This window comes from Sciurus carolinensis, chromosome 6 (genome assembly GCF_902686445.1).
Source record: "Sciurus carolinensis chromosome 6, mSciCar1.2, whole genome shotgun sequence".
Lineage (NCBI taxonomy): Eukaryota > Metazoa > Chordata > Mammalia > Rodentia > Sciuridae > Sciurus > Sciurus carolinensis.
In genome coordinates this window covers 33,532,401-33,550,074 of record NC_062218.1, presented here as the reverse complement: position 1 = coordinate 33,550,074, position 17,674 = coordinate 33,532,401, and the positions used below count along the sequence as shown (strand labels likewise).

Genomic DNA, 17,674 nt, shown 5'->3' with positions numbered 1-17,674 from the left:
TTTAATTTGCATATAAATACTTCTTTTTTGCCTTCATATTTGAAGCTACTTTTCCTACCAGTTACTATATTTTATTACTTTTAAGTTATCGTTTTGTGACACTTTGGTATTCCACCTGTGCATGTGTTGAATCTTTTCACATTCCCCTGTCTCTGATGCCCTTATTCTATTTTTCAAACTTTTTTGGTGGTAGTTATTAATTTATGTACTTCAGAGTTCTCACTTTCTACTTATTATATTCCATTCTATCCTGCTAGTAAGTCAGTCTCTTGAATTCTTAATTTTAGTTATTAAGTTTTATTTTCTTTATCCTTTAAAATGTTTAGGTCTATCCTTTATTTCTCCACCTTTCCTTCTATTTTCTTGAATGTATCAACCATAGGTTTTTATTGTTTGTTTTGGTTTTGGCAGTACTAGAGATTGAACACAAGTCATCCTGAGCTCTTTTTATTTTATTTTGGGACAGGGTCTCCCTTAGTTGACCAGGCTGGCCTCAAACTAGAGATTCTTTTGTCTGTCATCCCAGCCTATTTGTGCCATTATACCCCGCTAACCATAATTTTTTTTTGTTTTGTTTTGTTTTTCTTTTTGGTACCAGGGATTGAACCAGAGGTGCTTTACACTAAGATACATTCCCCAGCCTTTTTATTTTTTATTATGTATTCAATCTCTAGTATTATGTACCTACTGACATTTCTGCTCTCTACCTTTGCTTTAAAAAAAAAAAAATTCATTTTTTAATAATGTGGTGCATTTATTCATTTTTTTTTTTTTTTAAATAATGTGGTGCTGAGGATCCAATCCAGTGCCTCACACATGCAAGGCAGATGCTCTACCACTGAGTCACAGCCTCACACCCTGGATCTTTGCTTTTGAGAGTAACATTTTGTGTGGTTTCTTGGATTCTCACCCTGCTTTTGCACAATGTAGAATTTGACAAGTGGCTTGAAGAGAACATTGTATACATATTTTAACTTACTTCCCTATGCTTTTTTCTGTTTGGGATTTTGCCCCTCAACTCCCAGCCACTTTAGGTGCCATAAAATTAAGCCTCAGTCTTTCTACTCCAGCCGGACTTTTATTTTCTGCTAGAACTCTATGTCCCTAAGACTAGAGATTCACAAATACCTCCAGGTTAAAAACCTGATTGAATGTAGAGCTCCTGCAAGTTGCAGTGGTGTACTCTATAATCCCAGTGACTCAGTAAACTGAGGCAAGAGGATTGCATATTTAAGGCCAGCAATTTAGGAGACTTGGTCTCAAAGTAAAAAAAGGTTTGGTAAAGTATTCTTGTATTAAATCCTCAGTAAAACACACAAACATACACAATGTAGAACTCCCTTTGCTTTCTTTTCAGGCATTATTCTCCGGAATTCCCACCCCCCTTTTTCTTTTTCTTTTTGGTACTAAAGCTTGAACCCAGAGTGCTTAACCACTGACCAACATCCCTAGGTTTATATTTTTTATTTAGGGCCTCACTTAGTTGTAATCCTCTTGCCACAGCCTCCCAAGTCACTGGGATTACAGGCATGTGCCATGAGGTCCAACCTCCATTGCCCTTTTAATAATTGTTTTTAAAAGTTTTTTATTTTTTTCAACCTTTATAGTTGGTTTTGGCAGAAGGATTGGTCTTATTCAAGCCTCTCTGTAATGAACAGAAATGGAATTGTACATCTATTAATTTTGTTGTATTTGGTATGCTGGAGCTGTAACCTGACGCTAAGCACTCTACCTTGAGCTACACCCCAGCTACACCCACCCCCCACTTTACTTTGTAATAAATTTGCCTTAGATTAATTTCACTTGGACTGTAAAAGCAGCACTTTTTAAATAGTAAACGCTCTACGTGTTAAGTATTAGAATCCTGAACTACCTAAACCTAAATTTAAAAAAAAGAACTATACAGCTATATTAAACAAAGACTCTTTCAGATTAGATAATTTAATAAATTTTACATGGAAATGTCAGCTAAGTGATATTTGATCAAATATTAAGTTTTGAGGAGATATTAGAATTCAAGTTATACTTTGTTAAAGTAGAATTTTTGTAGATATGTATAAGACAGTTATGACACATAAAGTTTAAGCCTTGGTTAAAATCACAATTACACTAAACTAGGCTTAAAATATTTTCCCTTTATAATTTTTATAAAATAAATTTTATCAGATAATTTTTCAGTTGGTTTCTGTTACTTTGCTCTATAGGTATGGGTATGTGGATGAGCCTTTCTTTATAGCTAGATGTATTCCTATTAAGTACTTACTATATTTTTTCCCTAAAGTTTTAAATGAAATGGTTGTTTTTTTAAGTAATATTTTATCACTAGAGCTATATAAAGTAAGTAAAGTATTTGCTGGTACTGGAAAAATATGTTTTCAAGTTTTAATATATATTGACATTATAAAGATGATTTTGATCTAGAGGAAAAAGTTGTTTAATAGGATTTTATCAATGATTAATATTTTGTGTATTATTTAGGTGCATTGACATACAGCAGAGCAACGAGGTAGAGAGGACACAAGCACTTCGATTAGTCAGAAAGGTATGCTCTATGTGGGAGAGTAAAGGCAAGTTATGGTTTTTGTGTTAACTATTCACATTTTTAGATTAGATTGTTGTGAAATCTTTCTATTAATATCCCTTAAATTTTCTTTAAACTTTTTAATTTTGTTAAAGTAGTATGAATTAAGTAGATCTGTTAATTTTTGAGGTAAGCATAAATATTTTGTGTAATTAGTCTGTGTGATTGGGAGATAGTTACAACATTTCTTACACAATATTCATTCTTTCCTTCATTAAACCTGCAAATGTAATTACTGCTTTGATAAGTTATTAGAGAAAGTTTCCTGGTTTTCTCTTAATTGCACGCTTATACTACTAAGTTAATTCAACCAAGTAGTTGTCACAAGTAGTTACAAGTTTGTTGTTTTGAAGATGAATTTGAATACAATTCATGGGCAACTGCAAAAACAACTCAAGTCATTGTATAGGATAAAAGGTTACAATTTGAACTCCTTAGGGAAGAGTGTTAAATCCATCAAGATGCTTATGAGAATTATTTTTTTTTGTTGTTGAATGTTATGCCCTAATGACCAAAGGACAGAGTGAACTGAAAGTAAATTTTGTTGGGACACACAGCCTGAGACAAGAATGGTATTTCCTCCTTATAAAAGCTGTGTATTTATGTTCATTAATGTACAAATGTCTAAAATTATTTAACAGTTGAAATTTATAGTTCTTCCCCACTTTTTCTACCTTTGAATTCAGTGCATTCTCCAGAATTATGGATTGTTGAGTTAGTATATTAACTGCGTTCCCTCTTTCTCCTTCCAGTTGTGAACCTTTTGCTTAGTAATAGTTCCTGCAGTTGACCCTAGTTAAAAACCAAATAAATAAATAAGTTCAGTCTTAAGTTTGAAAAGTAAAAGTGATATTGGAGATGAATTCTGAAACTTCTGTTATAGGTAAACTATTATCTCAGGACTGATTTGGCTTTTCATATTTCAAATTTAAAAATGAATTCTAATTTTTGTCTGTTCGTATAATCCCTCCTAATACTATGAGTATTCAAGCAAAGAAAGCAGAATTTCTGAAGAACACAGAACAACTTTTTGGGCTTGGTGGTTATGTATTTCCATATTTATAATATTATAAATGTTAAAATAATAATAAACTCATTAGTTGCAGATAATATATTTTAATGAAATAACTGTTTTCCAGAAAAAGGAAATTGAGTGTTCCATTGTTTTAGATTTTTGCCAGTCTTTTAAAATGAGTCTTGAAAACAGCTAGGTTGTTACAATATGTTCAGTCTGCTGTACTAACATGCAGTGGAACCTCTAGAAAATTTCAGTATATACTTGTGAGATAATAAGAGTTAAAAAGACAATATCTTTGGTTTATGTTACTATGGAAAGTTGTGTTTTGTTTGTTTTGTTTTGTTTTGTTTTGTTTTTGGAGCACCAGGGATTGAACTCAGAGGCACTTGACCACTGAGCCACATCCCCATCCCTATTTATATTTTATTTAGAGGCAGGGTATCACTGAGTTGCTTTACCATCTTACTTTTGCTGGGGCTGGCTTTGAATTCACAATCTTCTTGCCTCAACCTCCGAACCACTGGGATCACAGGCATTTGCCACCACTCCCAGCAAAAATGTTTAGTTTTACAGAACTTTTGAAAATATCCTTGGGACTCTCAAAGATTTCTGGCACACACTCGATAAAAGTAAACGTTCTTTAAAAATAATAGTACCATAACAGAAATATCATTTGTCTTCTAATAGGCATAGTAATTTGAGTTAAATATCATTTGTGAATCCAAGAGCAAGAAAATTTCATGTGCCAAATGGCTCAGAGGAAGAGTTGTGACCAAGGGTTTTTCCTTGCTTTAGCCAAAAAGGTTAAAGATAAAGAAAATTTGCTAAATAAACAATGACCATTATAGGCCAGAGAAACTAACTTCATTTGTATTTTTAGTATCTGAAATACATGTTTATTCTTTTTATTATCATCTTGACAACCGAAGTAGTAGGAATCAATGTTTAATATTGTAATTGCTAGGTCACTGATTCTTTTGTATGTATTCAAAAATTGTTTTTTTCTATAAATAATAAATACATATTAAAGGAAGAGCAGAAACTTTTGAAGGGGAAGGGCTTTAGGTTAACTTACTCTGAGTAATTAGGGAGTACTCAAGTCACTTATGCTTCACTTTCACCTATTGCATTCATTTGGAGATTATCTAATTTTTTCTTTTAGTATCTCTAATTTTTTTCTTTCCCCTTCTTCCTTCTATCTAGTCAATCCTTTCTGATTTAGTCTCACACATTTTCTGTGTACTTTTCCTGCTGATCAGCTTTTCTACACTTTTTCCCAACCAAGTTATTTGAACTATCATTTTCTTCATATAAAATTTCTTACTACAAAGTAAGGAGATTTCATTTGGTAGAATTATATGTCCTTGATGCATAGCCAGATAGTGGCAACCCTAGAACAAGGGCCCAGTATCCAAATTTTCAAAGCCACATTGAGTAATGAGTATTAAGTACAATCTGCCCACATTGGCATTTAGAGTTCACTTTTGGTCTAACCATCTGTTCCTGTCTTACCTGTCTTACTATGTCACCATGTTTGTAGGCAGACTGCTACCACTACCTCAATTCTTGTTTCCTTCCTACTTCTGTCTTTTAATTTTCACCTCTTTCCACATTGTATCCATCTTCCAGACTCAACTCAAATTTCAGATAATACCCTTAGAGAACTTTGATAATTTCTTTGTATTAGTTCCACAAATTTATTACCCAGCCCTGATCTTTAATTTACTTTATATATGTCTGTCCTATCATGCCAAAAAGATGATTAAACTTAATAATTACTACATTCTATGGCTTTTCCCTTAATTGTTAGCATTCATTGATTTCCAAGGAAAGCATTCTCTGCTTTACAAAGAATGTAAGTTTCCTTGCATATATTTCCCTGGAAAATGAGAAGAATGATTCATTTGTAAAAAAAATTATATTTATGTGTTTGTTCATAGCAGAATCTATTGAATTAAGTAAGTATATGCTTAGTAGACATGTGAGATCCATAGGGTAAAATCTTATTCTGTACGTGAAAATTCTATAAACCTTCTGGTCATACACATGTTAGTTTTACAAATGAGCAAACAAAGGCACAAAAGGAAAGGATTAATTTGGTAAAGGTAACATTGTTTATTAATAGCCTGTTTAGCTCTTAAAGCCAAGTTGTCTGATTTTTTGGCCAGTTCTTCTCAGAATATATCACATGTGTTTTGCTATTTGGATAAATTTTCTTATAAGGTCCTGATGAGCATAGTAATAGACTGGTCCATATTAAAATACAAATTGATACAAGAGGTTAGAATTTTTCCCCCAGGGAGATCAGTTTCTCATATCCCTTTCTACTTTCTTCTCTCTTTCCTTCTCACCTTTTTTTTTATTAATATAAAATAATGATTTAGAAATGAATGTGAAAACTTCTTTAGGTTCTATAATGATTAAAAATATTATATTTATTTTATGGTTGTGAAACTATAGTCTGTAATTCCAGTTGAACTGAATAATGCTTAAGGAACATAACTGTCTACAACAACTCTAAACATATACATCTTTCCTTTGATCCTCTGTAGTCTTTAATTATATGTCTTTCATTTAGTTATATTATATCCTGTAATTGTTTCATAGCACATTTTAATTTTTCCAACAGGCTTATGAGTCCCCTAATATGCAGGATAGTTTAATTTTTTAACCAGGCATGGAAAACATTGAGATTCAGCCATTGTTTTATCACCAGATATGTAATACTATTTCCATCAGAATTTCTGAAATATTAAAAATTTTTTGATTATTCTCCCTTCTGGCATAGCAACAAGTTATTGGTGAATAACAGTGTACCTAGAGATTAGGGAGATCATGGGATGTCTATTGTAGTAAAATGAGAAGTATTAAGGGCCCAAAATAATTAATTTGATGCAAAAGGAGAGTTAGGGTTAAAGATGTTCATGAGGTAAGTTGGGAGGACTTGGTTTTAATTGTATATTAAGAAAGAACTGAGGGATGTAATATGTTGACTACTATTGGCATCACTGATTTACTTTAAGAAATGAAAAGCTGTATCAGATATAGTTCCTATTCTAAAGTAATGTAGACTCTCAGAAACATTTAATCTTTGTTGGGAAACTAATTTATAGTCTGGACCATTAGAAAAAAATCAAAAACTTTTTTTCATAGTAATGATTGCTAACATTTGTTATATCAGTTATTATAGGAATCCTTTGAAATATCCATATGAGACAGAATGTTGAAATTGGTACCTGGATTTATAAAGATTCTATGGTCTTTACCTTTTTCTTAACAAAATAAGTTTAAAATATGTATTATGCAGAAGTAACTTCTTTTTCCAATTCCTCTCTGTTACAGATGATTACTGTGAATGCTTCCTTGTTTCCTAGTTCTGTGGCCAACTCATTAATTGCAGTTGGAAATGATGGACTTCAAGAAAGAGACAGAATGGTCCGAGCATGTATTGCTATTATCTGTGAACTAGGTCAGAATTTTCTTCAAGTAATAAAAATGCAGTATTTTATAAGGAATATGTAAATTTCCTAGTGCCTTTTATATATATGTCCTTTAGTTACTGACAAAAAATATGAAAAAGTACATTTCTGGTAGGGAACTAGAGGAGTTGTTATTTAATAGATAATTTTTAAATGACATTGAAATTGTATAAATCTTAAAGTTTTACTCATCATGAAGTCTAGTATAGGAGTCATCTAAAATCTAGTAATTATAATAAAATCCCTTGAAGCCTGACATTCTGACATGAATTACACTATTTCTTGATGTGGGTTAAAATAATAAGTAATCCATCACGTACCAGAAATGAATTCTAAATGCAAGGGGATCAAAGAGTTAAATGAGGAAAAACTGGCGGTAAAATATGGGTGAATGTTTAATTTGCCATTTGTGGAAGTAAATCACCTCAGATGTGGATCCTCCAGTCCTAGCAAACGTTTGGATGCAGCCCCAGCAGACACTGGACTGCAACTTCAAAGAGTGACCCTGAGCCAGCACCTTCAGCTGAGCTGTTCCTGAATTCCCCACCCACGGAAATTACAAGAAATGTTAAATGAATATTGGTTAAAGCTGCTAAAAAAGAAAAAAAAAAAAAAAAACTCAAGCAAACAGACAAAAACATGAGTAAATGTTTATCTTATTGTGAAGAAAATGAATTTTGAATTATCAAAAGAAATCACACAGGGATTTCAGTAGCTGTAGATTTTTATTCTAAGAAGTCAAGGAAACAGTGGTGCCAGAACAAACGAGTAAAACAGCAAATGTAACAAAATTAACCTATTGAATACAAATCAATAGAAAAGCCAAGTAATCCTCAGATAAATATCTGGCTAATTAGCATATTTTAAAAGTTCAGTTTCACTTATTGTCAAATAAATGTAACTTTCAATGACAAGAAAAGATGACATTTTTTTCTACTACCTAAAATAGGAATGGTGTAGGTCACATTCCTCTTGAGATAATAAATAAATTAATTAAAAAGTTTAAGTTAAAGAACTAAATCCTAGCATTGGAGTTTTTAAAATACTTGCTGCAGTAACTTTTGGTTTAGGGACAAATTCAGAAAGTTGATTAAGGAAGTTGAAACATAATAAAAATCTGACTATATTCCAACATATGGAATCTCTGGAAAGCTATACTCAGAGTTAATGAGTCAACATTTAAGGACTTTTCTAATTAAGCAAAAAGTAAATGGGTAAATCACTGTAAATCAAGGAACAGGAAAAACAAGAAAAAAATTAATTTCATGGAAAGCAACAAAAACTCAATAACCCTAAGATAGATTATTCAACCAAAGCTATAATAGTTGAAAGAAAAAAAGTGAAGCACACATTTACATTTTGTTTGGAAAACTCAAAGATCAAAAAAACAGAAATGAGAAATACAGTATTTATGAGTTTTTCCTAATTACCAAAGACTTTTAAATATATGTGTATTTGAAAACTTCAGATAAATGAGTTTTCAGGATAAGTATTAATTTCCAGTTATTCAAAAGTAGAAAAAACATCTACCTCAAAAATTACAGAACTAGATGGAAACTAATGAAATGATTGCCTCCAAAATGATTTATCAGCATAGCTTTGTTATTTAAAAAACAAGAAGCAATTCTTACTTACACACAGATATACATATATCCATATATATATTTAAGCAAAATAATTAGATGCCTATTTTGTGAACATTCTAGAATATTTATCTCTAACCAACACTTGATATTATTGTCCGTAGTAGATCTTTTCAAGTACTACATCCTTTTAACTCTTAATTAGCATTGCTTAAAAACTTTTAGCCATGTAATTTGCAAGGCAAATTAATAAATAAAACTTACATGTTAGAAAATAATATTACTGTACATACACCTAGAAAACACTGAATCCAGTGAAAAACAGAAATTCAGTAATTTTAACACAATGGAATCATGTGAAAATATAGATTTGATAGATTTATTTCAGAAGTAAATAGAATAGGGAAAATGATACTATTTTCAAAGTAGAAAACAAATTAAGAAATAACAAATTTATATGATTTTTGTGTGTGTTTAGGTGGTTCTTTTTAGTTTGTCACACTGATTCTCAAGAAGTCACAGCTAATCTATAAGTCTAGAGATGAGAGCAATGGTTTTCTGCAGTGGAAGGAGACTCATTGGGAAATGGTGCAGTGAAACATTTAGGATGATGGAAATTCTGATCCTAGAGTGGGGTATTGGTTTAAAAGCTGTAGGCATTGTTCAGGGTCTGTTGAACTTTATTATTAATATTTGTGCATTTTAAGTGTGTGCAATTATACCACCTTTTAGAAAATACAGGAGAAAATCTATTTCTAAAATTCACTAGAAAGAACAACCATGAAAAACTTTTTTAAAGAAGAATAAATGGGGAGTAGAAGGGAAAGATTTTTTTTTCATTTCTTTAAAAAAATATTAACCAAAATTTTTGAGAGAGAAAAACTGAAAAAGAATAAGAGTTGCAGACCCTCATATGGGGGGCGGGTGGAAACACCTTAGTTTATGGTTAAGTATAAAAAAGCAGTTTGAGAACCGTGCTTAGAAAATTGATTAAACATTTTTGGGAAAATTGAGTTTATCTTCTTAATGAAGTTCAACTTTCTCACAGATTGAAAACTAAGATGTAAGTACTCAATTCAATTAAATCATACAACTTGTGCAAGCACATGCAAATAAAATCCCTAGTCTTTTGAATAAGAATTCTGAGCATCAGATTATCAGTTTGTGTGTGTGTGTGGGTTTGTGTATTAAGCTGTATTGAATGCTTGAATGTGTGTGTGTATATATGTGTGTTATAAAACAGAGAAATGAAATATATTCTTTTAAGCAAAATTTAAAATTACAAATTATATAAAACATTTGAAACAGATAAATGGTTAATGTTTCCACTGAGTAAAACAAAATCAAACATAAAACTCCCTATAGATAATAGGAAAAAACATTCCATAAAATATGGACAAAGGATATGAAAAGATAATTCAAAGACATTTTAAACATCAGATATTGGGGAAATATATTCATTGATTCCTTATTAATATCTTTCATCTACTCTTAAATATGGTTAATCAGAAACTTTTCTGAGTTGAAAATTAAATTTTAAAGTGAAAGCCAACATTTCAAGTAACTTTTTTTATTACCCCCAATATAATTTATTATTCTCTTTTATTTTAGCACTTCAGAATCCAGAGGTGGTGGCTCTTCGAGGTGGACTAAACACCATCTTGAAAAATGTGATTGATTGCCAATTAAGTCGAATTAACGAGGCCCTCATTACTACAATTCTGCACCTCCTTAATCATCCAAAGACCCGACAGTATGTGCGAGCTGATGTAGAATTAGAGGTAGGAACTTCAATATTCCTTTATTGTTTTTTAAAAAAAAATTATTTAAAAGACTGCATTTTGATTCATCATACACAAATGGGGTAAAACTTTTCATTTCTATGGTTGTACATGATGTAGATTCACACCATTTGTGTAATCATACATGTACATAGGGTAATGATATCTGTCTTTGTCCACTATCTTTCCTTCCCCCTCCCCCCTCATTTCCCTCTACACATTCCAAAGTTCCTCCATTCTTCTCCTGCCTTACCCCCAACCCCACCATTATGTATCATCATCCACTTACCAGAGAAAACATTCGGCCTTTGTTTTTTTGGGATTGGCTTATTTCACTTAGCATGATATTCTCGAACTCCATCCATTTACCTGCATGCCATAATTTTATTCTTCTTTATGACTGAATAATATTCCATTGTGTATATATACGACAGTTTCATTATCCATTCATCTATTCAAGGGCAGATAGATGATTTGTTCCACAATCTAGCTATTGTGAATTTATAGTTGTGAAGCAACTATAGACATTGATGTGACTATGTTATTATAGTATAAACCGAGGTATAAACTGAGGAGTGGGATAACTGGGTCAAATTGTGGGTCCATTCAAGTTTTCTGAGGAATCTCCATACTGCTTTCCAGAGTGGCTGCACCAATTTGCAACCCCACCAGCAATGTATGAGTATACCTTTTTCCCCACATCCACACCAACACTTATTATTGCTTGTGTTCTTGATAATAGCCATCCTAATTGGAGTGAGATGAAATCTTAGGGTGGTTTTAATTTGCATTTCTCTAATTATAGATGTCGAACTCTTTTTCATATTTGTTGATCACCTGTGTATCTTCTTCTGTGAAGTGTCTGCTCAATTCCTTAGCCCATTTATTGATTGGGTTCTTTGTAATTTTGGTGTAAACTTTTTTAAGTTCTTTATAAATTTTGGAGATTAGTGCTCTATCTGAAGTATGTATTGCAAAGATTTTCTCCCACTCTGTAGGCTCTTTTTTCACATTTTTAATTGTTTTCTTTGCTGAGAAAAAGCTTTTTAGTTTGAATCCATCCCATTTATTGATTCTTGCTTTTATTTCTTACGCTCTGAGAGTCTTGTTAAGGAAGTCTGGTTCTAAGCCAACATGATGAAGATTCGGGCCTACTTTTTCTAATATTTGGTACAGGGTCTCTGGTCTGATTCTTAGGTCTTTGATCCATTCAGAGTTGAGTTTTGTGCAGGATGAGTAATAAGGGTTAATTTCATTTTACTGCATATGGATTTCCAGATTTCTCAGCACCATTTGTCGAAGAGGCCATCTTTTCCCCATTGTATGTTTTTGGCACCTTTGTCTAATATGAAATAACTGCACTTATGTGGTTTTTGTCTCTGTGTCTTCTATTCTGTACCATTGGTCTACCTGTCCATTTTGGTGTCAATACCATGACATTTTTGTTACTATTGCTCTGTAATATACATTAAGCTCTGATATTGTGATATGTCCTGCATCACTTTTCCTGCTCAGGATTGCTTTGGCTATTCTGGATCTCTTATTCTTCCAAATGAATTTCATGATTACTTTCTCTAATTCTATGAGGAACATCATTGGAATTTTAATTGGAATTGCATTGAATCTGTATATCGCCTTTGGTGGTATGACCATTTTTGACAATGTTAATTCTGCCTATCCAAGAACATGGGAAATCTTTCCATCCTGTAAGGTTTTCTTTTATTTCTTTCTTTAGTGTTCTGTAGTTTTCTTTGTAGAGGTCTTTTATCTCTTTTGTTAGATTGTAGTTTTAAAACATGATTTTAATTGCATACTTTTATTTTGAAAATTTGAAGTTAATAATACAGAACAACATTACTCATCCATCCTGTGTTCATCAAAACTGGTTGATCCCCACCTTATTTTATAACTATCAGTTTGGAATAAATTGAGTATGTTATTCCCAAGAATATTTCATCAACATGCAAAATAAATTTTATTTTTTTATGTATGAAAAGTTTGCTGAGCAAATTAAGAATAAGTAAGGTTACATGAAGATATTTACCTATTCAGGAATGCCATTTGTTTTTAAGAACTTTGGTATGTTGACAGTGTTTGAGTATATAGTATTTATTTATTAAACCATACTAAAATTCTCAGAATTTGGAGGCATGTTGTTAACAACTATCATATATGCTTAAAAGAAAGTAGGTACATATATTTTTTTCATAGTACTCTACATTTTTAAGTTTTTTACTGATTCACATAGTATTTTTTACAGTTAGTCTAATAAGGCTACTGTGTTCTCATAAAAATGTATAGTGGAGATTGAAATAAGAATTATTACTGTATTTTTAGTTTATTCATATGAATGTGCTACATTGCCCATTACAGGTAGTATTCACAGTAAGTTTAAAACAAGATTTATTTGTATTTGGATATGAAATTAATGAAGGCATAAAAGATTTATTATTTCCTTAATAGTTTTTATAAATCTTTTTAGGAAACTTGTCTTAAATGTTATGCTTCTGTCTTATTAGGACCTGCCTTCCTTCCTTCCTTTCTTTGTGTCTTTTATTTTTTTGAGATGGGGTCTTGCTGTGTTACCCAGCCTGGCTCAAGTCATCTTCCTGCCTCTGCTTCCCAAATAGCTGGGAGTACAAGCGTTTGCTGTGCCCAACTTTGAAGACAATTTTTAGAAACACTTCATAGTATAAAATTGATATTAGCCCTTGTCATTAACTAACATGTAAGCACAATATTCTCCTTAATAAGTAATTTCAAACACATTATTCAGTTTTGTAGGTATAAACTGTCATTGTTGATATTTTGTAGTGTGTTTAGTCTTTTTCTCTTTTTTCTTTATCCTGTAGAAAAGCTTTATTATTAAAATTGAAGATGACTAATAAAAGAAGATAATATGTACAGACTCTTTTTTAGTCCTATATAGTATATAACAAATTAGCAAAGCCTTTATATAAAATGAAAAAAAAAACAAATATTTTGGTAGGTTTTTAAGTACACTACTGTCTTTGCTTATATCTTGTTCTGTAAAACCACAAATATCTTTTTTTTTCTCCTTAACAGGATCCCACTGAAACCACGAGGGCAGATTTTAGGCTACACAGATCAGGTTTTAATTTTTACCCTGTGCCCTCCTAGCTTTATGACCTTAGGCAAGTTACTTAGTTTCTCTTAGACCTACTTTCTTCATAGGTAAAATGAAAGTCATGCTTTTCAACCTTAAAAAATTGTTATGAATATTAAATGCTATAAATAATTGTAGTAGTAACAGCAGATAGAACTCATGTAAAGATTGTAATTAGTAAGACTATATTCTAGGTACTATACCTCATTAATTCCAGTTTGTCTAAAATGTCTTACATAGTACTGGGACATCATAAATATTCAATAAATACTTGTACCTTGGATATTATTTATTATCATCTTCATCATTGCATTTGCCGTTAAGAGATTATGATCCTTATTTTTATCAGTTTTATTTTCAGTCTAAATAAATATTTTGATTTCCTTTTCTAAAAACCAATGAACAGTGCTCTCTGTTAGGCCCAGACAGCCTTCCTGTTAAAACAGATGTGTTAATTAACTTAAATATTTTTTAAAATCCCTTTTTTAGTTTACTCTGGTGTCTGTTTCTAGTGAATGTACACTAATATGCAAGAGCTTTTTTTCTAGAGCTGCTTGTTGTTTAGGGTGTAGTTGTTGGACACTGAAAATACAGGTAGGCTCTTGCATGCTGGATTCAGAAAAACTAGAAGAGCTTTTGGTTGTAGTATGGTGCTAAAATGAAAAAACTGGATATTTCTTGGCTAATTTTCTGTTCTTGACATTTATGCAATTCTTGATGCTCTCTGAATGATTAGCTAAAGATCTCAGTTCATAATTTGTGAAATATGTTTGAAAATATCCTACTCTCTTACTTCTAAAGAGAAAAGTACTTGATAAGATCTATTGAAAACACTCAAAGGACATAATTAGAAACACAGGAAGGCCAGAGGTATACTTAATCTTAACAAAATTGCCACAGGAGCATACCTTAATTTTAACTCACTTAGTCATTAGGATAAAGTGATCAGCTGCTTTAATCTACTATATGGCAGGAAAGGATAAATCATCTTTGGTGGAATATAACATTACTTGGATCCTTATATAAAATGCACAGTGTCAGGTAGTCAAAAATGTGTAATCCTCCGAAAAGACACAGGACCACATAGATTGAAAACCCCAAATAGAAAACATTCCATAGATAATACATAATTCAGGTTAGAAAAAAAAAAAAGGTTATTCAGGTTAGAAGAAAAAGACTTTAAAACAACTATGGCAATTTGTTCAGGAAGAGGAAAAAATAGGTGAAATAATGAAGAAACTTCACCATATAATTGGATCTATAAAAAGAATCAAAAGGAAATTCTAGTAGTGAAAATTGTAATGCCTAGAATTAAAAATTCAGTGAAATTGAAAACTCAATTTGAACAAGGAAATGTGGATAGTAAACTGAAAGAAAGGCCAATAAATATCTGGAGTAAAACATAGAAAAAAGGAAAATAAATAAACACTGCAAAAGGAATAAAATTTAATCTTTGGAAAGGAGAGAAAATTGACAGAACCAAATAACCAAAGAAACAATGACCCAAACCCTATTTTTAAAACCAGCATTACTTCATGATTATAAAGCTCAGAAAACCCCATATAAGAGAACACAGAAGGGAAAAAGATGTAGGCACATCATGGTAAGACTGTTGAAGTCAAGACAGTGAATCTTAAGAATCACTTGTGAGGTATGGGGAGTAATTTCCTTCAAAGGAGGAAAGTCCAGCAGCTTATTTTCTCGGTAGAAATAATGGAAACTAGCTGTAGAGTTTCATCTTTATAATGCTGAAACAAAGTAACTACCAAGCCAACCTAGAGAAAATACAGTTTTTATTCAACTATTTGTGTACTGCTTTTTATCTGTTATATCTCAAGTTAAATGTTCAAAAATTCAATTTTTACTTTAAAAAGTCACCTAACATTTCTTGATGAATTTGAAGAAGGAAGTTTAAATGGTAATCCCAATTAAAGATATGGAGAAATGAAATTAATTTAAGCTTTTTATAGGTTGAATGCTCTTTATATTAAAGACTTCATGCTCTTTGTTACTTTTTTTTTTTTTTTAATTAGCGAATTTTAGCGCCCTATACTGATTTTCACTATAGACATAGTCCAGATACAGCTGAAGGACAGCTCAAGTAAGTACCACTGGTTCCTAATAATTTATAAAATGTTATATGTATTAATAGTAAAGCTTTTACATTTGCCTGATTGCATATAGAGCCAGAGAAATATGAATTTAAATGAATTTCCTATTTCATTGAATTATATGAATTTTTCTCTCATTAACTATAGTTTAAAAAGTAAAAGAAAACTTTGGGAAATTTAAAGATAAATTTCTTATTTCAAAGAAAAATAAGATACAATACAATGGAAGCCTAGATCTTTATTTTTGCATTGTATGTATTTTTAGCATAATTACTTTGAGAGACTAGGAGAATGAAATAATAGTAGACCATTGTCTCTCTGGATATTTGGAGGATCATAAATTAAGAGTTACCAGATTACTGTAAATCATTGAAACTGACCAGAACTCAACCATGAAAAATATTTAACAAATATAAATATGTGTTTAACAAATAGAAAAATAAAATTAACTATTGTTAAATAATTAAATATACAATTGTAGAAAGCTGGTAATAATAGTATCTAGTTATTTAATAACATTTCAAAGACTATATAGATTTTTGAGCTTCCTCATTGAAAATGCTCAAATTATTTAAGTTTGGGGCAGAACTTTGAAATTTGTATAAAAGAATGCAGTAACAGAGATTTCTGTGGTACTTTTCTTTGTTAAGGGGCAACGTTGCAACAGAGATGGTTATTAAGTATATTCCTTTTCTCTCTAATGTTTAAATAAATCTCATCTAAGAATAGTTTTTAGAAAGGCAGTGACTATAGAACTGAATAGGAATAGCAAAATTTATAATTTATTTAAAACTATGTGCTGAGTTTTAAATAGAAGTGCATTTTATAGCTGGGTAATTGGCTTTGGGGTAGATATCTTTTTTAACATCTTGTTTTTTATTTCATATGTAAATATTTAAACATCAGTGATAGCTCTTATTCTGATGATGAAGCTGTAAAAACTCATTTTATTTTAACATAGTATATATACCTTTGATATCCTTCCCCATTTCCCAACAGAGAAGACAGAGAAGCCCGGTTTCTAGCCAGTAAAATGGGAATCATTGCAACATTCCGGTCATGGGCAGGTATGTTACTCCACATTAGTAGTCCATAAAAGAAGAAAAACTTGACTGGTGTTTTCAAAAGTTAACTTATTATTGTTGCATCTAATTTAAATGTTAATATAATCTTACTATTAACATTATTTGAACCAAAGAATTCATACAAAAGTATTAAAACTAGTGGAAGAAAACTTGTAATAGTGAATAGGAAACAACTAGTTTTTATTCAGTATACATATTTGTTAACTATTTACAAGTCACTGTGCTAACTGAAGAAAAATTAAGCAACTTAAGAAAAAGTTAAGGGACAATTCAAGAAAAGTTAAGCATGGTCTATAACCCACCCATCAAAACACAATGCCCCCCCAAAAAAGCAAAATTTTCATGTTAGTTAGATATGTAATTAAAAATTGTTACTTAAAAATAATTGTAATATCCTGAATATGCAAATAAGTTATTTAAGAAGCTTGAGAGTAGGCATTTTGCCAATTGTATTAATTTCCGTGGAATAAAAGGCAAATGTTTTTTCATGAAATAATACCACCATTACATTATTTTCTATTAACAATTAACCTTCTTCCTTCTTGGTTTCATAAAATAATTGATGGCATAGCCTAGAAAAGAATTAAGCAATTTACCTAAACATTTCTATGTACTTAGTAACCCTACCTGACAAAAATATCTTTTCCATCCAAATGTTTATTTCAGCCATAGACTTGACCCCTCACCAGTATATTTCCAGGGACTTCTGTCCTCTAAGCACCTTGGTAAAAAGCACCACCTTGCTATATGTCATAGCTGCCTATTCCCATTGCCTTCATAGGCAAACGAAGGATTTTAAAGGACCTAATAGTAATATTTCTTTTTTATATTTATTTTAACCTGTTTTCTGTTGCTACAACAAAACACTGAGACTGGGTAGTACATAAAAACAATTAAGTTTTGTTTAGT

General features: G+C 31.2%; 1 protein-coding gene across 1 annotated transcript in view; it reads left to right on the top strand.

Annotated features, from left to right (window-relative positions):
• Rictor (RPTOR independent companion of MTOR complex 2) overlaps positions 1 to 17,674 on the top strand; it is a 126,080-nt gene that overhangs the window by 71,805 nt on the left and 36,601 nt on the right. The window contains 5 exon segments of the mRNA XM_053743412.1: positions 2,479 to 2,542; positions 6,942 to 7,068; positions 10,273 to 10,442; positions 15,603 to 15,670; positions 16,680 to 16,747. Coding sequence (XP_053599387.1) covers positions 2,479 to 2,542; positions 6,942 to 7,068; positions 10,273 to 10,442; positions 15,603 to 15,670; positions 16,680 to 16,747 — 497 coding nt within the window.